Below are 21,216 nucleotides of genomic sequence, written 5' to 3'. Positions count from 1 at the left end.
AATTCAGGGTAGAGGTACTGCTCCATGAAAGAAAAGCTAGGGAGTGGGAGGAGTCATTCCAACAGTCTGTGGCTCTATCCTGCATTCCCAGAAGACATGGTCCAGAAACATAAGTGTCTTAGTTTGTTCTCTGCTACTATGATAAAACACTGACAAAGGCATCTTGGGGGAGGAAAGAGTTTATTTGGATTACACTTCCACATTTTAGTCCATCACTGCCTATATATGTACCAGGGCAGCTCAGGGCTGGAACCTGTGGGCATGAACTGAGGGAGACCTTCAGAGACCCTGTTTATTGGGTTGCTGTTTTAAACAGCCCAAGACCAACTGCCCCAGCTCAGTGAGCTGGTTCTTCCCCATATCAATCATTACTCCAGAAAATGCCCTCATCAGATTTGCCTGCAGGTCAGTCTGACAGAGACATTTTGGGTTGAGGTTCCTTCTTCTTTCTAGATGAGTTTAGCTTGTGTCAAGTTGGCAAAAAACCAACCTCCCCCTTGTCAATTGAACATACAAACTAATCACTATCAAACCATTGCATTTCCCTTCTTGTTTTCCCCCCAAGATCTTGATAATAGCATACACAAAGCACAAAAGCCCCGCAGTGCGAGCGGGAGCTGCGCCGGGAGTTAAGGGCACACGCTGTTCTTTCACAACCACCCCTAACTTCAGCCTCAGGGCACTCTGATACTCCCAGCTTCTGTTGGCACCTGCACTCATGCATACACATACACACTTAAAAAGAACAAAAATTATTTTAAAGTTCTACAGTCTTTACTTTAAAACTCTGAATCTCATTAAGTGGATTCCTGTAAAACAAAAAGAGCCAAGTTACATACTTTCTTACTCCAAGAAAGTAGAACTAGGGAACAGTTACAAACAAATCAAATTAAAGCCAAACTAAAAATAGTGCAAGTAACTGAATATCCAACATCTGGGACTCATGATCTTCTGGGCTCCAAAGGGCTTCACAGTCTCACTTCTCCAGATCTGCCATTATAGCACAAACTTGTCTGCTCAGGCCAGCTCCATCCCGCAGCTGCTGCTGTACTTGGTGGTCATTTTATAGTCCTTGCATCTCCAATATGCTGGGTCTCCACTGCAAATGGACTGCACCTTCACCAACAGCTTCTTTTGGGCTCTTCTTTAGGACTATGACCATGACACAGGATGCCACACCTCAGCTTCTCTCCATGACCCCTTTAATCTTGTTCATGCAGCCAAACCAAATATTACATGGGAGCTGCTTACACATTAACAAATTTTGCTACCAGCTTGAGATGCAGTCTTGGCCCACTCTGAACCACTTGCTTCTATGTGCTGACCCTGAGGAAATACTTCCCATTTGTTAGTCAGCTGGTTCTTCAGCCCCAGAAAGCCAGCATTGACTGTCCCAGTAAAGCGAAGGTTTCACTGCAGTGATGCTGTGCTCTTATACAGCCGACTCTTCAGCTCCAGCTATGCAGAAACCATACATTCTTAATTCAAATATATTATACAAATGACCCAGCAGTCTTTGATCCCCTCTGAAACTTCACAAGTCAGGTCTCTATCATCTGCAATTTTTTTCAACTTATTTTCCAAGCTCCCACAGCCCTTTAAATGTTTAATCAATGGCTTTTCCAAACCAAAGTTCCAAACACTTCCATAATCATTCCCAAAACAAGGCCAGGTCTAGCACAGCAATAGCTCACAAATCTAGTACCAATTCCTTAGCTTCTCTGTTTCTCTGATAAACACCGATCAAAAGCACCTTGGGGAAAGAAGGGGTTATTTGGCTTACACTTCCATACTGTGATCCCTTTCGAGAGAAGCAGGCCAGGAACCTGGAAAGTGGTTCCCCAAATCCAAATCCTACCCACTCAGTCATGTGTTTAAAAAAAAAGTGTGAAACATAGGAAGAGGAATCTGGTTTTTATTCTGGGAAATAGCAATACTTCTCATTACATCTCACAATCTGCAAGGGAAGGGAAAGTGTGGTCGAGACCATGGACATCTTGACTCTCACTGTAAGGGCATGGAAATGGTAAGGACATCCAGCTTTGATGGACAGGAATTGACAAGACAAGATCCCTCTCGCCTGGGGCAGGATTACAGTCAACAGTACGTGTGGTCTAAGTTCACTTCAAGGAGAGGTCTCCATGGAATGACCATGATTCCCAACATGGCCAGAAAACCCATCAATCCCACTCATGGGGCAGATGATCAAAGGAGCTGCACTCTTCCCTCCCGAGTAACTTAGGCTGAAGTAGGGCCGGACTGGCCCACAGAAGGTAGCATGAGAGAAAGTAAAGGTATGACATCTCTCTGTCACATTGTAGAAAGAGACCTCACCAGCATCATAGTCCAAGAAAATCCCTACCCGCTGGAGAGGGGTCCGCAGAGGGAGTGCAGTCATTGGGGAGGTAAGAGCCCAATATTCTTTCCCATACCACAATGACACTGCCCAGAATCCATTCTGGGGGGCAGAGGTCACCCCACCTTTTCTGCACACTGAGTCTTCACAGACACCTATGGTCCACTTGGCTTTATCTCCCACCTCTACCTCCCAGTAATGTCGCCCAGCGATGAAACACGGAGAGCCCAAGACACAGGGAAACAGATTGAACCGCTCAGGGTTGTCTGGCAGGTCCTGCTGAAGGTAACTGTACCGCACTTGCCGAAGATTATCAGAAAGAATCAGACTGGGGTAGGCTGTGTCTGGGTCCAGGGTCACATCAACTGTAGAAACAAAGAGGGGAGGGTCAGCTGAAAGCCAGAAGAGCCCACTCAAGACCACCTGGCATTTCACCACCTTCCCTGGAACAGAGTAAGATATGGCCACCAGAGGCTGCACTCATTTTATGATCAAACACATTATCCTCTATGTGGAAAACAATGAAAGCAATACAATTTTATTCCCCGTTCCTTCTCTCACATCTAAGGCTCAATCTCCATTATAGACTGCATTTAAGGCTTCTTCCTCATTGTCTTCCTCTATTTTTCCCGAGATAGTTTCTCTGTGTAGTGCTGCCTGTCCTGGAACTTTTTCTGTAGACCAGGGTGGACTCCAACTCAGAGATCCTCCTGCCTTAGGAGTGCTGAGACTAAAGGTATGCGCACCACCACACAGCTAAGCCTAATTGCTGAATCTGAAAATTTTGGTGGCAAATAGCTTCAGATAAAGCTTAGTATCACCAATATAGACAGCAAGGTCTGTCACCACAGTGTACAATTAATACCAATAGGCGTTCTGGAAACATGAGTTATCACAACAGATAGAGGTTCTCAGTCACATAAATTGAGGGCCTGTTATTTTAATTAATATACTAAAAAAAACAACCAAAGAAATTTTGGCTTACAGATATTCTGGAGTTCAAAATTCTGGTTAGAGGACTAAGAATCTGTTCAATTTGCCACCTTTCAAACCATTCTTCTGAAAATTTGTCTTGCATATTCACACCCTATTCATGTTTCCCCTTCCCCTTTTTGAGAAAGAATCTATGCATACTAACTATGTAACAAAAATGGCCTTAAATAAACTCCTGATTCCGCTGTCTCCCTTCCCAACTGCTGGGGCACCTGGCCTAGTTTTTCTTCTTGCTCATTACACTACTCTTTGGCCTTTAGTCTAGCATTGTGGATAATCCATGTCCTGGCCTTTGGCTTTTAGAACGACTGCCCATGCAGTCACATGCTGCCTTCCAGCTTTGAATGCACACATGTGCCACCTCTTATCCTATTCAGGCGGGATTCTCAAGCACTAGTTCTCAGAGAGGAAAATCCAGTCAGGTCAGTCTATTCTAACAGAGGGTTCGGGACAGAGGCCGGAGAGATGGCACAGACGTTAAAAACAAGCAGCTTTTCCGGAGAAGTCGAGTTTGTTCTCAGCACCTACACCATGTGGCTCACAATGTTCCAAGGGAGGAACATAACACCTTTCCTGGGCTCCCACTGCACTCCCATGTGTGCGACACAACCCTATGTGCACACTCTAAACAATGTGGGTAGGGCACAAGGGGGGATATGGGGAGAAGTAACACCGAGGTCCTTTTGAAAAAGCCACACGGAAACCTCATGTCGTAGAAGCTTCCTAGAAACTGTATCTATCAATCAAATGAATGTAAATCAAGTTACCTATAACGGGATTCCGTGGGTAACAACCCAACTAAACAAGGTAAACTACTAAATAACCACCTACCAGTGCCATGAAGGGGCATCTTTTGTTTTTGTTTTGAGTTGTTGCTCAATGGTGTCTATTCAGACACTGGTCTCCGCCCACACTCCAGGCCACTGACACCACCACTGGTCATCCTTTACAACCTGACGGTAAGTCCCTGTCGCTGAAGACACCACATTCTTGTGCCACAGGACATGAAAAACCCGAGCTGGTGCTCAAGTGGAATCTCCCCCGACTGGCTAGTGTTTACAGTGTGGAAGGATGCTATGCACACCACTGGAGGAGAAAAATAGCGACAACCTCACCCAACTATGAACTCTGGGACTGTAATAATGACCTGCCCCAAGTGTAACGAGGCACAAACATAACCAACTGCTTTTCCTTCAATTTTCGGCCCACTCCACAACACGGAACCTACAGTTGATGTCAACAAGGTTGACAACCAGGAGCTAGCCAGGGCCCGGGCCCTAGGGAACAGTCACCCTGCTGAATGAACAGTGCAATGAAGTGCCTGCTAAGGACACGGCTACATGTACAGTGGATAGTAATTACCAGAGACCACAAATGGCCAGTAGAGAGTGGGATGTCCGCATACTCCTCCCCTCGAGGAAAACTCTTATCTACACACAACAGGCCATGCTCACATAAACTCACAGATAATGCAAAGGATGTATAAAGACCTGCACAAGTCTGAGCCAGCCAAAATCCCAGCATAGAGGAGAGTGGTAACAAAGTACCACCCCAGCAAAGAAGCTATTCATCATGACAGCTTCCTGGAGAGGAAAATCAGCTTTCTTCAACAAAGTAACGCTGGGTCTATACCCACTACATTCCAGGGCAGGCTCCATGCTCAGGAGTTGTCAGCCAACACAAATTGGATTCCATTGGTTTTTGTTGTTGCTTTGTCTTTTTAAGAGACAAAGAACATGAAGTAGGATGGGTAGGGATATTAAGGGAAGATGTGGGAGGAGATGGAGCAGGGGAAAGAATATGGTCAAAATTCCCAAAGAATAAATAAGTAAAAACATTAAAAAAAAAAAAAAAATTTCATGATAGGCAGCAGGTGAGGTGACCCTTGCTTCAGTAATCGGTCCACAACAGTCACTTATCTCCTCTCACCCAGTTTACTTTAGTGCTATGGATTTAACAATGGCCTTTACCCATACACAAGGTACACAGCCTGCCAATGAGCCACACATCTAGCCCCAACTTGGTTTTTTTTTTTGCATCATGAGTATGCTTCTTTCCAACCACTGTAGATTCTAAGGGCAGGCAGTGTTCTTACAGCGTCTTACATGTTAGCCCGTGTTAACACAGGAAGCACTCACCACTATTTAAAGAACAAATACCACAGGCAGGAGAGGCAGCTCAGCAGGTGAGCAGTTGCCGCTTTTACACAAGACCAGGATTTTGTTCCCAGTCCCACCTACGTGGCGGCTCACAACCACCCATGACCCCAGTTCAAGGGACTCTGACATCTTTTGGCTTCTGTGGGCACCAAGCATGCATACATACATACATGTATTCCAAATATTTAAAATAAAATAATAATCAAATACTGATAATTGCCTCTGTTGTAATTAAGGAAGGGCTGGTAACTAAAGGTTGGAAGTAAACACACCTCAGTTTGGGTTTTCTGGAACTAGACTGGTCTAGTCTCTGAATCCTCAGTTAAAACATGGATGTCTAGAGGTTGTCAGATTTTGCCCAGGACAAATGCTAAGATTCCCAGACTCATGAGATCTCAAAATAAGGGCTGATTCAATCATTTCTGTGTGTGACAAATACTGACTGGGAAGGTGTGTTGTACAGAGTGATGTTTCTGCTTCTGAGGAACCATGTTCCCATAATTCCACAGTTCTTTATAAAATTAAAATGATAAAGACGTGGCGAGCACATAGAAACGACTACAGGCTTCTGGCTGTATGCTGTTTATACACACACAACTGAAGGATTCGAACTCAGGAAGTCTCAAACCACTTATAAGAGTGGTCAGGTTCACAGGGCTTTTATTCCTTTCTTCAATATGGTTTGTCTTCTAGCACCTACCTGAGTATAACTGAGCCTCTCTCAATTCTGAAAGAACAAGAGAGAAAAGAAGTTAATGAACCTGTGTTTCTTTCTAGGAGACCTGTTAAGTAAATGCACTTTGGTTAAAAAGTCATAAAACAGTGGAATATGCTAGCATTCTAGAACATATGTGTCACCTGGGACTGATCTCTCCATTCACTGTTATGACTCCTTATCTGCTTAGAAAATTAAAAAAAAAAAAAAAAAAAAAAAAAGACAGTCTTACTATGTAACGCAGGCTGACCTCAAACTCACAATAAGGCCCAGGATGGCTTCAAACTCATGCCAGTCACCCCTGATCAGCTGCCAAATACCAGGTTTACAGGTATGTATTGCTATATGGGAACCTTGGCTATACAGGTAACGTGTGTGAACTTGGTAGAACATGGTATCAGACTGATGCAAATCAAGAATTCCACCCTCCAGAGAGCCACTGGACTCTGCAAAGGCAAAAAGTTCAAATGCATGACATATATATACAACTCAAACCATTGTTGCTGTAGAGGCTGGGTGGCTCAAATGATACCCAATAATTTATTGGGGATTTCTAGTTAGCCAGGGATATCACAAGAGTCTTTAAAGTAGCAAAGGAAGGGAAGAGAAATAAACAAGAATCAGATCAAGGAAGGCCACTTCCAGTTAGCAGCCACTGAGTGAAGGCAGCTGTGGAGTACAGGTGTGCGTGGCACCTTGTAATCCCAGAGACTGAAGGCCTGGGGCCGGACACTGGCAAGGAACAGGTAGACTGGGCTACACATTAAGACTGTCTCAACAACAGTATCAACGATGTGAAGTAGGGAAGTGTATGCATGATGTTCATGCGTGAGTGTGTGCTTAGCACAAATCCTCTTGCACACGGCAATCTATTCTCTCCCTTTATATAGTTCCAAGTATCAAACTCAGCTGACAGGTTTGCATGGTAACTGGCTTCACTCACTGAGCCCTTGCTGACCCTCCTGGACTCTCAAAACACTCAGCTTCTTCCCAAAAAACGGTAAACATCAAAAACTCAGTAAATAGATAAATTTACCTTGGATCTTCTCCATATCTGACTGCATTTTTTCTAAGGACAGAAAAGAAGAGATGCAGTTTGTATTACTGTATGTGGTATGTGCATTCTCAGATAATATATAGGTAGTCAGAATACAAACCCACTTCCCTGGCTCATATTACCTGTGAACTGCTTCAGACTTTCTGTCAAAAACAGACATTTTTGGGCAAAAATATGGATTTTCTCTTGTAGATCTGGAGGTGTGATCCAGGGCTCAGGGATCCTGATTCTTTCAGCCCTAAAATAAAACAAAACAAAACAAAAAAACATATGTAATTCCTTTCCCTCAATTTTCCAAGCTTCTGAGGACCAGGGTAGCCGGGTCCTGGCTGACCTGTCCAACACTAGGACAGCAGCTACTACAAACTTCAGACTTTCCTCTAAATCACAGTGAAGATAGCCTTGCTCAGTACCATCTCTTCCAAAGCACTACGCTCACAGTTTCGCAAACAGTTAAGTCTTCAGTGGGGTGTGCTGGATCCTCCTTGCAATATGAGCACGCATGAAGCATGAAGATCACTGCTTGCTCCAGGCCATCCAGGGCTATTTAGTGAGATCTTGCCTTCAAGCTTCCAAACTGAAGCAAACAGACAGAAAAGCAAGTCTTCAAAATTAAAATGGATTATGAGGCTGACCTTGCCAAGAAGGAAAGTTTCCATGACAAAAGCCCTTGGTATTTATAGTGGGCAATTATTTACTTTAGACAGAGAGGCACTGTGTGAGGATAAGACATAATTTCCCAACCACTAAAAGGGAAGGTATAGCAAAGATTTGCCTTCTCCCATCTTTAAATTTGCATAGACTCAATTGGCATTCCAGCAGCAGCTCTCTTGGTCTAAACGAGGACCACACTTCAGGCATGGAAGAATGGAGGGAAAATGAGCCTTTGAAGATCATTAGAGCCACCATACCAACTACAGAACTATCTAACTACACACTTTTAAATAAAATTTTAAATTACACTTCATGTCAATGAAACTTTTGATCTCAGAACTCATAGAGCCAAATCTACTAAAAAAAAGAAAAAAAAAAAAAAAAAGGTTTATAGGCCAGATGGTGGTGGCTCACCCCTTTAATCCTAGCACTAGTGAGGCAGGGCAAACAGCTCTCTGGGTTCGAGGCCAGCCTGGTCTATAGAGTGAGTTTCAGTATAGCCAGGTCTACACAGAGAAATCCTGTCTCAAAAAATCATTTCTGTTTTATATGTATGTGATATGTATATATGTATGTGCACCACATATTTGAGTGCCTGCACATCCCTTGGATCTGTAACTGCAAGCAACTTACATACGGATGGGTGCTAGGAAGCAAACTTCAGTCTCTGAAGGAGTAGCAAGAACTCTTAACTCCTGAGCTTTATTTCTGTGGTCCCAAACCTATTTTTTTCCCCCTACTTTCTAGGGTATGAGATAGTGACCTTCACACTAGGATGATGGCTTGCCATCTAAGCCATGCATCAAAACCAGAAAACAGAGAAGGGATACAGATCAGGAGTAGAGTGCATTCCTGGCATGTCAAAGGCCCTGGGTTAAATACCTGGTACTGCAGAACAGGGAAAAATAAAAGCCCAGAAAGCCCTCACACAAACCTGGGCATGGTAGCTCATGCCTGTAATTTCAGTATAAGAAGCTAGAGTAAGAGGATCAGATTTCAAGACCAGCCCTTTTCTAAATAAATAAATAAATAAATAAATAAATAAATAAATAAATAGATAATAAATTAATTAGAGTAACCAAATCTAGCAGACATAAGTCATACTTTCTTGGTCACATGACTGGAATGTTACATTTTCCAATTTCTCTCTATCTCAGTAGCTCTGAGACCAGCATCTGGATACATTTCCCAGCCAACACACCAAACTGTATTTGCCTTTGAAGGATTTCAATCAACTTCCAAATGCAGTTCCCCAATGTTAGTCTCTCCTGTAGGTATTCTCATATTAAACTCCGTCTTTCCAAAGCCTGAGTATCTACCCTGCAGTTTGTCTTCTTGCCTGCTCCAAATTCTCCCTTTCTTCTGCTCTGATCTCTCTCCTCTTGTCTCTCCATTTCTGGTGCTGGCAATCAAACCCACACCATACCACTGAGCTACACTCACTTTCTATTTGATGGCACAATAGAAAAATGACTACAGCCAGAATCCATGTGACTCATCAATAATTAAATAACTCCAACTCAGTCATGTCTTCCTTAGGCCTCATTTGCCCCATTATATTCAAGAATGAGATAACAAAATGGGAAAGACTCTGATACCGACAGGAGGCAATAGTCATAATCTGCTCTTGTACTCTTGCTGAACTCTGGATCTGTCCTCACACCTAAACCACGCACCCTCACAAGTGAACTCACTTCAACACCAAATTGTCCAAAAGTTCCAAAGAGTTTTCTTTGAGGCCTGTTCTAGGATTTCTCTATATAGCCCTGGCTGTCCTAGAACTCACTATATAGAACAGGCTGCCCCTGAACTCACAGAGATCTGCCTGTCTCTGCCTTCTAAGTGCAGGGATTAAAGGCGTGCTCTGATGGGCTAAGCCATCCTCTAAAAGTTCGGTTCCTTTAGTTCTCTGAACAATTGACTCCCTGCAGCCACAGGTTCAGTAAGCTGTCTATTTCTCTTTGGTCTCCAATGAGGATTCACAGATGCTAGTAGACACAGTCCGGGTTTACATGACACAGACAGAAAACCATACCTGTTCAGTGTGTCTCCAATGTCCTGCAAGAGAAAAGGGAAACCATGAGATGCAATGCGTAACTTGAGGTTTGTTCCAGATATTCACTGAAAACCCAGCCATGGGCCACTCCCTGCTCTAAGGAACACTACAGACCAATTAGGACATAGTTCAACCCTAAGGACCTTGAAATCAGGCAGAGGAAGTAAGGGTTTACTAACCCAGGCATCCTACTTTGCCTGCAGGTGTAGTGTACTTTTAAAAAGAGGTGAAATAACCACAGATAAACAGAATAGCCATGCAACAATAAACGCCTGTTTATTTTTAACTCATGCTTATTACCCTTTAATTCCTTATCTAACTTATAATTTTCTTTTTATCTTATACATAATACATATAAATAATGTGTCTTCAGAACTATTTACAGAATTATTGTTTACCATCTATATTTTCAGAACAGTATGTTTTCTTACGTAACTTCAGCTATTATCAAGTTTGGGAAATTGAACATTAATCTCAACCACAGTTGATATTCTAATTAAGTTAACTGTCTTACTATTCTTCATGACCACCACACTCAGGCCTGCCCTGGTAACAGAGAACACGCATTACTATTATGACATGTATCCTTAGTAGAGCAGCTGGTGGTACAGACTGTGACCACCACATACTATTTTCCCATTTGAAATTAGTAAGTGATGCATTTGCGACATTTTCAATTTTTATCAAACATTCCCCTTAGGGTTTGCTCAAACAAACAAACAAACACACAAACAATGCTTGGGATTAAACTCAAGGCCTTGTATAATGAACCACACCTCCAGGCCCTATAATTCTTGTCTAAACTGTTTTACCTGATAGTTGCAAAAAGTATTTCACTAACAGGATGGTGGTAGAGCATGCCAGCACTTGGAAGTCAGAGGCAGGTGGAGAGGCCAGCCTGGTCTATAGAGTGAGTTCTAGGACAGCTAGAGATGTTCCTCAGAGAAACCCTGTGTTTCACTAGCTTTAAAATCCCTCTCCTACGACTTACACATAGTGCTGAAAGAACCTCTCCCTTCTTAGTATGAATTTTTCTACTTTTCAAAAGTGTTTTTTTTTTTTTTAATTATTTTTCTGTGTGATAGTTTTCCCTACATGTACATTTATGCCCCACATGGGTGCCTGATGCCTGCATAGGCCAGAAAGGCCATGTGATTTCAGAACTAGATTTATAGCTGGCTATAAGCTGCCATGTGGGTGCTGGGAATCAAACCAGAGTCCTCAGGAAGACTAGCCAGTGCTGATAACTCTTCAGCCCCACCCTGCTACCCCTTAAGACAGCATTTCATTGTAGAACCTTGACTGGTCTCACCTACTTCTGCCTCCCACAAACAGAAATTATAGATTATTGTTTTATTCAATGGGTTGTAACTACTGCATTTTTATTTACTTTGGTTCAGAAAATCCAGTAATTGATTCCAGAGTCCTTGGCACTCCTCCTGACCCCTCCTAAATCATCTGTTCCTTGCCCCATGATTTTGTTTCCTTTACAAAACTAGCTCATGCATGTATTCACCAATCGTTTATCCACAAAGTATTCATTGTAAGATATAAATTCTATTTGTGTGTGTCTTGTCTGTACAAAGAGCCTAGAAGAACTCGCTGGATGCCCTGGAGTGGAAGGTACCGGCAGCTGCAAGCTACCTAATGTGAGCTCTAGGAATTGAACTTGGTCTCCAAGAAGAACAGGAAACACTGAGCTTTCGCTCCAGCCCCATACTATTCACTTCACAATTTCATTTTTCCTGCTTAGCTATGTTTATTAACAACCATCCCTTTCAGTTTATAGGTCGTCGAGACAGAACATTGCTATGTAGCTAGCTCTGACTGGCCTGAAACTGGCTATGAGACCAGGCTGGCCTCAACACTGCACTGAATCTCCTACCTCTGCTTATCACACAGTGATAGGCAGCAGTAGTCAGGCCTCTAGGAGTTACCTTTCTTCTTTGTAAAAGTTGCAGAGAATTCTGCAGGGCATGTGTTTCGCTGACTAATTCAATCTTTTAGGCTTGGAAGCTAGACTATTTCCAGTATCACAGACCTACATACCATGTTGAAGCAAATCATCTTGTTGAGTATTTTCACACTTGGGTTTGACAACTTCGATTCCCAACAGCAGATCGAATAACACCCAGAACACTTTGCTTTTCTATGAGATATGGGACCCCTTAGTGTAGCTTTCTTTAGTTGCCATTACTCCTTTCTAAGCTGGTATATTTGCTTACATTCATGGGCTAATTTTGTTTCTACAGCTTGTCCCTTTGTGACTGTTGTCCATTTTCACACAGAATATTCTTTCAACTTTTTTTTTCTTCCTCAGACAAGGTCTCCTGTGGCCCAAGAAGGCGCAAACCCCTGACCTTCTTACCTCTACTTCCCAGTGACAGGACCTACCTTGGCCTTGAACTTACAGCAACTCCAACTCAGCCTCAAAAGTGTTGGGAAGATGGGTATGAGCCAACACATCATGTTTCCAGCTGCCCCAATTCTGATGACAATGCTGTCTCTTGTCTAATTCAACTGATTAAAACTTGCAATAAAGTTTTAAACAGCACTCAACAGTTTACAATTGCAGTGTTTGGGAAATGAGTTCAAGGCCAGGCTGGGTTACATGAGACCCATCTCACAAAACGAAAAAAGTGAAAAGAAGTGTGCATTTTGCCTTTTTCCCCTCCTGACCTTTGGACGGTTTGCTTTTCCAAAGACTTAAACTCTAACAGCCCTGGATAGCCATTTTTCCTCCTTATTGAAACCATGAGCCACCATCCTTTGCATACTCTTATCATCCAGCTTCAATTTCACAATGTACATAGTAAGAAATATTCTCACACACTGAGTTTAGCAGTGTTGGCATGAAATCATAGCATTCTGGAGGTCAAAGCAGGAGCTTGAGACCAGCTTAGGCAACATAGCAAACCTTTATCTCAAAGATAAACTAAAACAAAAAAAAAAAACCCATTATAATTAATTACAGATCTCTGATCAAGGCCAGCCAGGGATACATTGTGAAACCTTGTCTAAAAACAATAGTATATACTCATAATAGACTATCGTTAAGCTGTAACATGGATGAAGAAAATTGAAAAAAAAAAATTATGCTGATTAAAAGGAGTCAGAATTAAATAAAATAGTTCACATAGTGTATGATTTTACTGAGTACCCAAAAAACAAAACAAAACACCTCAGAGACAGGGATTAGAGGTAGAAAGCAATGAAAGTGACTGCTTAATGGCATAGGGTTTCTTTTGGCAAGTGATAAAAGTGTTCTGGATCTAAATAGTAGCTGGTAATTGAACTCACTATTTTAAAATGCTATTTTTGTGCTACAGAAATGACATTTTGAAAAGATGAAATTTATGTTTTCCATGCAAAAAACATCCCAAACTGAATAGACCCAATTTTGTTTCTCAGTGCTTACATAAGAGCAGTAAAGAATCAAGAAGGCAAAGCAGCCAGTGTCACACACAAAGGGCAGAAGAGTCCAATAAATCAATTGTCAAAGTGGACCTGTACATAAAAGCACCTACCGTTCAGGTCTGATGACCTCAAGTCAAGCCCCAGAATTCACACACAGGTGGAGAGGATGATTCTGCATAGCTGTCCCCTCCTTCTCAATAGATCATACAAGCCAACCACATATATCCACCATCAATTTGCCACTGAACAATGCTACGCTGCCTCAGAGAGCAGAGGCTTTCCCATACACTGTAACAGTGTCTTCCCTTCTTCCCATACAACAGGACCCTCTGAAACCAAATGTGCTATTCTGTCCCCACAGCTGTCTTTTTACAGGGTTTCTCTGTGTAGCCTTGGTTGTCCTCGATTCACTTTGTAGACCAGGCTGGCCTCAAACTCAGAGATCCGCCTGCCTCTGCTGGGACTGCAGGTGTGTACCACTATGCCCGGTTCCCAGTCTTCTTGGTAGCACAGTTTCTGACGGTGTCCAGCATTCTCTCCCCCATCCTTATCACAGACAACCTGCCCACATTATCAAAATATTTAGTTCCTGTAAGCAGTCCTTCCAGATAAAGGCCCAGAAGTCTCCTCATCTCTAAGAATCTTTTCCATCACCATCGTCCTTCAAATGGTCCTCTACTCTGTTTTTATTTACCCCACCTGGTCACCTGTCCCAACATGATTCCTGCTCAAAATTACTCCTGTGACACTTCTACAGGAAGTCATCAATGGTGACCACATTTTAAAACCAAATAGTTATTGACTTTGCTATTGTTTGGCATCAACTACACCAAGATTGTAATCTACTCCAACCATCCTGCTCCCTCTGCCTCACAGGTCTCCTTTTCCAACTCTACCTGTTCTCTCTAGCAGAGAAACAGTGACGCTCAGTGAGGCGTAAACATCTTCCCTTACTCTATTAAAACACGTCAATAAACTTTCTTAAAGAGTTAGATGGTACACCGTTCTGATTTCATACATAATCTACACAAATACTCAGTGCAGCTCACTTAATGGAAAAGCGATGAATGTTAGGCATATGAACGAGCATGTCTATGTCTAATAAAAGCATGCAGACATCTAATCTCAATTTCGTATAGCTTCTCCTATGATGAAAACATTCTTCTCACCTCCTCCGGACATCTTAAAGTATGAAACGTACTTAGCTCCAAAGCACCAACAGAAACAAATGGCAGGCCATAATTTGCTCGCTACTGTACTATCCCACCACCCCTTTGAAAAGCATTTATTAACATTTGTGATAACCATTTACTTATTGTCTGAACGTCAACTAAACATAACTAGGGAAAGCTTATTTACCTACCATTTAATCCCAGTGCCCACCATAGTGCTTATGCCAACGGGAAGATGAGACAACAAGGCAGGCAATAGCTAGCCGACTGTGGTCCTGGCCTGTGAGAGCACTGGCTTCTATCAGCCACGCTAGAGCACAGGTAAACTGCAGCAACAGTCAGGCTAACTGCTTTATTCTCGATCTTTCTGGCTACAGTAACATATACGCATCTATTAAAATCACAGGATAATGAAAGCATCTTGTATACTATGTGGTCCAAATGCTTTACTATATACGATGTATCCTGAGTAAATGAGATGAATAAGGCTTTAAGACTGTTAAGAGCCTGGCCTATGATCAGACCACTCAGTGCAGACAGGCCAAAAGATGAGGTTCTTCTTTTGTCCTTTCCGTGACACAAACCAACTGAAGAACTTCGTTGTGTCAAGTTTTCCCTCCAAAACGCATAACACGTGTCAGCAATTAAAAAGGACACAGGGAGTCAGGAACACTGCCTGACAAGGGGAAAGCTGCGCAGTCCTGCTGAGCCCACCCAGCAGTCCTGCAGATACCCTGGTTACCTGTAAGAGCTCCCGAGTGGGCTGCTGCTGCTTCTCTTCCAGCTGGGCAATCAGGCCACTGAGGTGGGAGATGTTGCAGGAGAACTGAGTGATGGCACCGTTGATGCTGTTGTAGATGGCCAGGTCGAGCTCCTCCAGGCGGGCCAATAGGCGATACTCATGCTCCTTCAAGGAGTGATACAGCTGCTCAAACTCCCAAACGATTTTCTCCCTCTCCATCTGGGTCAGGCTCTGCAAATGACAGGCAAAGGTAGTGACTAGGAAGGGCTCACTGGCTGCAGTGGAAGCTTTGGCTTCTTTAAAAACTCAGTTATACAAATATGCTTTTGTTTTAATCCAAGTGTGGGATACGGGAAAGCCTTAGTTTATTCACAGGTGGTAAATGCTTCATGCAGGGCATGGCCTCTGCCAGCTGCACATAGTGGAATTCTGAGGACTCTGAGAGGGTATAAATATGAGAGCCTGAGAGAGAAGGGGAGGGCTTCAAGGATACAGATGGAGGAGGAAGAAGGCTGCTTGCTTGTTCTGCTGCTGCTGCTTGCCAGAATGCTAGGTATTCAGACAATTGAGATTGGTGTTTTCCCAAAGAAACCGATGACCCTAACAAGCTGGAACTAAGTCTAAAGAGATCTATGCCCTCTTTCCCTTCTTTCTCTCCTACCTAGGGTTGGGGGGTTGGAAGAGAGGTATAGGTTTAAGGAAACCCAAACAAAATAGATTAAAAAGTAGAATCTACAATGCACTCATGCACTTTCCAGTCTTCATATGGCAGTCACACAATTACCATGAACTGAATTATTTCACTGTTAATTAAGAAACAGTCCCTGACCTTAAGTGAGAGTCATGTTCATGTGACACTATCATGAATGTGTAACAGTGGGAAAAGCTGAATAGTCTTCCCAAAATCCAGGTCCAAAGGGGGAGTTGTGGAATGCCATGTGAGCACGAACTAGACAGGCTTCTAGAAAATGAGCAAATAGCACAGGCAATAAAGTAGGGGAGAGAAGGCATGGGGTTCTGAGTGGAGCCCATTAACATTAAGGGACCAGAGCAGATCACACCTTGCCTGGCTGAGTGCAAGCCATGAAACAGTCATACAGAAGTGGTAGCTGTGTGCCTGTGGACAGGATCTGCAATGATCAAGCACACTTTCCTAGACTTGCTTACTTAGTCCCTTTATGTGACCCACGCCCTGTGATCTTTTTGGGGTGCTTATGGATTTGGATTGAGAAAGGTGTCCTCCTCTTGGTTCCTCTCCACACAATGTGTTCATTACAGTTTGTCTAGCTTTTTTCTCTACCCAACTCCTCCACCACCAAGAAGTCGTGAAGCTAAATGTGCTAGCGCGTGCTGTGCACATGGATGGCAGGGATGGGGAGACTAGGAGGACTTCAAGGTCACTGTTAACCACAAAATGAAGCCAAGAGCAATTTGGGCTATGTAAGATCTCATCTCAGAAAACCCGAGTTCTAAGAAATTATAAATTAAGTGTGGCGGTGCAAACCTGTAGTCCCAGCACTCGGGGAGACTAAGGCAGGACTAGTAAGAGTTCAAGACCATCCTGGGCTACATAGTGAAACTACTTCTAAAAAGAAATGGTCAGCTAAGTGGCTCTAGAGCAGTCAAGAAATATTTTCCTTGAACCCAGCCATACCCGCTCATTTGTATGTTGGACATGGAGGCTTTTGAGATACAATACCTGGGGTGTTTAGTTGTGATTCCGTTGTGTAAACTCATAAAGCTGAAAATACTTACTATTTGCCTTTTTCAGAAAGCTTCCAAACCTGATCTGAACTGAACTGCTCCAACGGCAATGTCCCCATCATTCCTCTAACCAGCCTTAGGCTCTTACTAGGCATCTTCATAGCGTGCACACAAACATACACATCTTGATTTACAGACCCTTTCTCATAAACTCATACCTCTTCTAAGCTGAGTAAGTCTTTCAAAGGCATAAAATATACAATATAATCTAAGATGTACAAAATTAAAGCTAAAAGTTAAAGATGAGTTTATTCAGTGTTTCTGAAAGAAGTGTGACTGACCCCCTGGCAGGAACAATCTGCCAGGCATAGGCCTGTTTCTTGCTGCAAAACACTTAACAACTTGTCCCACCTTCCTGTACTGTGTCTGATTCAGCCCAAACAAACCATTTTACCATTTCAAGGGAAGAAATGGCAGCACTGGCCTACTGGAGATCCACAGGGTTCGATTAACCTCTGTTTCACAGATAAAGAAAGCCTGCACCGCCCTCTCTATCTAAACTGGCTAGTGTCAGAGCCAAGATGCAAAGGCAGGGTTTGGGATTCCTAGAGGCCATCTCTCTCTGGAAAAAACCCTCAGAAGTGACTCCGTTGTATAGGTACATTCAATCTACTCAGGATGATGGAGAAGTTTCTTCATCCTGTTTCCAAGCAAGTGTTGGGAATGACAGACACCATGGGCATATGCTATTTATAAGCTTTTCACTACACCCTGGCCAAGACCACGATTTTTCAAGGATTACCGGACAGAGTAAATTATCAGAAATTTACTATCCAGATGCAATGCCTTTGCAGGGTGGTGATCTAGGCCCTTACCAAGAGCTCAGCTCGGGCCTGCTCCCCCTGGGCCCGCCGTCTCTTCTTCAAGTCTTTCACTCTTCTTAGATGGTCTAGCCGATTCTGGATTTGTTCCTGAAGAAAGAAAATAGTTGGGCAGGTCAAAATTATGCAGATCTCAGCATCAGAACAGTTACATCTGCTTATCACGCAGGCCCCCACTGGCCTCTGTCCTCAGATCCCAAGGCCAGTCCTGGGATCAGGACCTAGCACAGCTTTGCTTTAGAAATCTGTGATTTAAACTCTGAGTCACCTACCAGTTCCTAGAAGGATTCTGCATAGCTTATGAGGCATTTGGGTAACGAGCTCAAACAAGAATACAGAGGAAATGAGTCGGTAAACATCACTTTCCCAAACTACAATTGATCACCAGTTTGTGCAATGATACAGGTGACAATTTTGTAAACGCGACTGACACTTGGTTCAACTCACACTGAAAAACAAATATGACCGTGTGAAGGTAAATATATTGCCCTCGGCACACAAAAGGGACTCACTGTCACTTTAGAGCTAATTTTCACGTTACCATGTAGCCATGGCAGTGTTTATTCACCGCCCCACAAAGGCCTCCCTCTCCAGGTCTGTGAGTTCACTCTCCATGATAACTTATCTCCCCGAGTCTCAGAGTGGCTAAGCGATTTACTCAAGCAGTAAAGAACTCTGTTTATTTCCCTTAGCTTCTAAAAAAAAACCCAGGTTACAGGGAAGCGCCGGGGGTCAACAGATTAAGAGACAGGCACTGCTTTGCCGTGAATTCAGCGGGCCCACAGCGACTGCCTGGGCCAGGGCGAGTTCGAGGTGTCCAAGGTCCGCCGGAGTGGACGTGGCTCGAGATCTCCTTTGTCAAGGGAGGGTCTCCTCGAGACGCCCGGAGGCAGTTAACAGGGGGCGCTCGGGGGAAGGGGTGGGGGCGGGGACGCTCTGGCCTCAGCAGCCACAGGTCCTCCGGGCCGAGCCCGGGCGCGGAGGCTCCGCCGCCGACAGGGAGGAAATGACGGCGGTGGGCCCCACGTCCGGCCCTCGCCATCTTCTCGGCGGCACACCGGGGGAGGGCCCCCCGCCCCGGCTCGCCCCTTTGTCCGCCTTACCTTGAAGCCCTCCACCGCCTCCTCGAGCGGCAGCACGCTGTGGCCGCGGTGCTCGCGCGAGCGGTCGCACACCACGCAGATGGGCATCTGGTCCTGCTCGCAGTACAGCTTGAGGGGCTCCCGGTGCTTCTCGCACACGCCCATCTCGCCGCCGGGCCCCGACGGCCGCTCGGTGCGCAGCTGCTTCACCAGCTGGGTCACGTTGGCCAGGTGCCGGTTGGGCCGCATGTGGCGCTGCGGGAAGGTCTCCCGGCACTGCGGGCACGACACGTTAGTCTCCGCGGCGCCCCAGCAGCGGGCCAGGCACGCGCAACAGATGTTGTGGCCGCAGTCGAGCATCATGGGCTCCGCAAAGTACTGAAGACACACGGGGCAGGTGGTCTCCTGCTGCAGGCACTCGGCCACGCTCCCGGAGGCCATGGCGAGGGTCCTCCGGGCCGCAGGGCATGAGCCCGGCGGAGCCCGGCGCGCTCGCTCCGCTTCTCCGCTCCGGAGCGGGGCGGGGCCTCCGGGGATCCCGGACGCGCGCGCGCGCGGGGCTCCCGGGCCGTCGGACCGGCCCCTGCACGGCCGCACCACCCCCTCCCCGCCGCGGACACTCGCGGGGAGGCCTGGGCCCCGGAGCCGGGCTCGGGGCCGAGCCGAGGGCCGGCTAGCAGGGCAACGTGGCCGCGTCGGAACGGATCCCGCGGCCGCGCAGACTCCTCAGGGCCGAGCGGAAGAGGTGGACCGGGGGCGGAGCCTGGCTTCGCGCGCTGCGCTCCCCCTCGGGGCGCCCGGGCGGGTCTGCTCGGCGCGGTTCCGGAGCACCCCAACCCCCGAGGGCTGGAGCCCCGGTACCAGCCTGGGAGTCGGGGGTGACCGCCCGGGGCGGCGGGCGCAGGGCGCCCCTGGCCGTGCGGCGCGGACGCTCCGGGCCTCCGTGGACCCGTAGTCTTTTGTTGGGTTTCCTCGCAGTGCCTAGGCCTCGGCTCCTTTAAAAGTGAGATGGCTTTGTATGAGCGCCGGGGAGCCGGGCGGGGAGACCAGATAGGCCCCTCCCAGCGTGTGAAGCGCTCGGAAACACACCCAACCCCGGGTGACAATTGCTAGAAAGAGCTTTGAGTTATCAGTAACTTTTCTGAATGGCAGAAACGGAGAAGCCCAGGCCTACTTTCCGTCCTAAAGTAAGTCGGTTGGCCGTTCCGAGCCTCGTCGTCCTCTCGCCTGAAATGGAGATTGTCAGACTCCAAAGTGCTCATCAGACCCTGGTAGCGACCGAAATCCCCCTTTCTCTCCCTAGCCTCACGGATACTGGAGAGCCATCCTGCTGAGAGCCCGCCTGTGAGTCTCTTAACCTCTCAACAGGCTCCCTGGGTGCCCAAACGTCTCAACTCACTAACCCAAGTGAAGTAGCCAGACCGAGGGCTACTTGGTGACACCTCCACGTCCCTTGACACCTGCTAAGGAACCATCCTGGCTGCAGGTTCCTATGAGACCCTCTAAGAAAGGACCCGGATTCTGCCACGTGGGCCTCATTCTCAGAACAACTTCCCCGCCCCCCACACCTGTGGCGCTGAGGCCTGACATTCTGATTGTCCAACATGCTGTTGTCCTTCCAGGAATGACGTTAATAACTCTTCTAAAAGTTCTTCCATCCATCCACTTCAGCTTCCCCCCATGAGCTCCATTTCCTATCTTTTTCAGGGATACATCCCAGGAAGGACATATACTTTTTTTTTTTTTAACTATTTGACCCATAAATATGTTTACCCATTAGTTTAAATAAAATACCCAGTGCATTGGATGGCATTTAGTAGAAGCTAAAACATGCTCGTTTCTTCTCAAGCGAGAATCCTGTTATGACCCGACCTCCCCTACCCCCATAATGCTTAGTTTCTTATTCCCGAGTAGATTTGCAGTTTGTAAGCTGTCACTTCTGGCATTGCATTTCCTGCTCCTTTGGGATTGTCTTGGTGTTTGAGCACCCAAAGCTGCTAGGATCTTCCCCATGGGACAAGAAATCCCCATGGCACAAGCTACTACACTAACATCTTGATCACCCAAGCCTCCACTCTACCACATGCCTTTTGAAACCAAGGCCCAAACAACTCAGCATACTTGCCCTAGGCTACACCATAGTCTAGTCTGGTTCAAAACTGCAGTTCGAAGGAACGGAAAGTTACACTCTTACTGCCCAAGGAAGAAATACGTTTTGAAAACCAGCA

The 21,216-nt window shown here is 45.4% G+C and overlaps 1 protein-coding gene across 1 annotated transcript; it reads right to left on the bottom strand.

Moving 5' to 3' along the window:
* Window positions 1-1,898: 1,898 nt before the first annotated feature.
* Trim27 (tripartite motif containing 27) lies at window positions 1,899-19,951 on the bottom strand. The gene is made up of 8 exons (XM_055596952.1): window positions 19,010-19,951; window positions 17,901-17,996; window positions 15,322-15,552; window positions 9,970-9,992; window positions 7,403-7,518; window positions 7,260-7,292; window positions 6,209-6,235; window positions 1,899-2,721 (listed from the first exon to the last, which is right to left on the bottom strand). Exons 1-8 carry the CDS (start codon window positions 19,427-19,429, stop codon window positions 2,126-2,128), a joined length of 1,542 nt encoding a protein of 513 aa, XP_055452927.1. The 5' UTR covers window positions 19,430-19,951; the 3' UTR covers window positions 1,899-2,125.
* Window positions 19,952-21,216: the final 1,265 nt, after the last annotated feature.

Source organism: Psammomys obesus, unplaced genomic scaffold, assembly GCF_907164565.1.
Source record: "Psammomys obesus unplaced genomic scaffold, mPsaObe1.curated_primary_1811, whole genome shotgun sequence".
NCBI classification, from domain to species: domain Eukaryota; kingdom Metazoa; phylum Chordata; class Mammalia; order Rodentia; family Muridae; genus Psammomys; species Psammomys obesus.
This window is presented reverse-complemented; position numbering and strand designations above follow the sequence as displayed.

Bases quoted from the DNA above. Each gene is read 5' to 3' on its own strand.
- Trim27 (XM_055596952.1), bottom strand. From the start codon at position 19,429: ATGGCCTCCGGGAGCGTGGCCGAGTGCCTGCAGCAGGAGACCACCTGC. The intron at 15,553-17,900 runs GTAAGGGCCTAG...TGTCATTTGCAG, and splicing joins AGGCCCGAGCTGAGCTCTTG to AGCCTGACCCAGATGGAGAG. The intron at 6,236-7,259 runs GTAAATTTATCT...TTGTTCTTTCAG, and splicing joins AGATATGGAGAAGATCCAAG to AATTGAGAGAGGCTCAGTTA.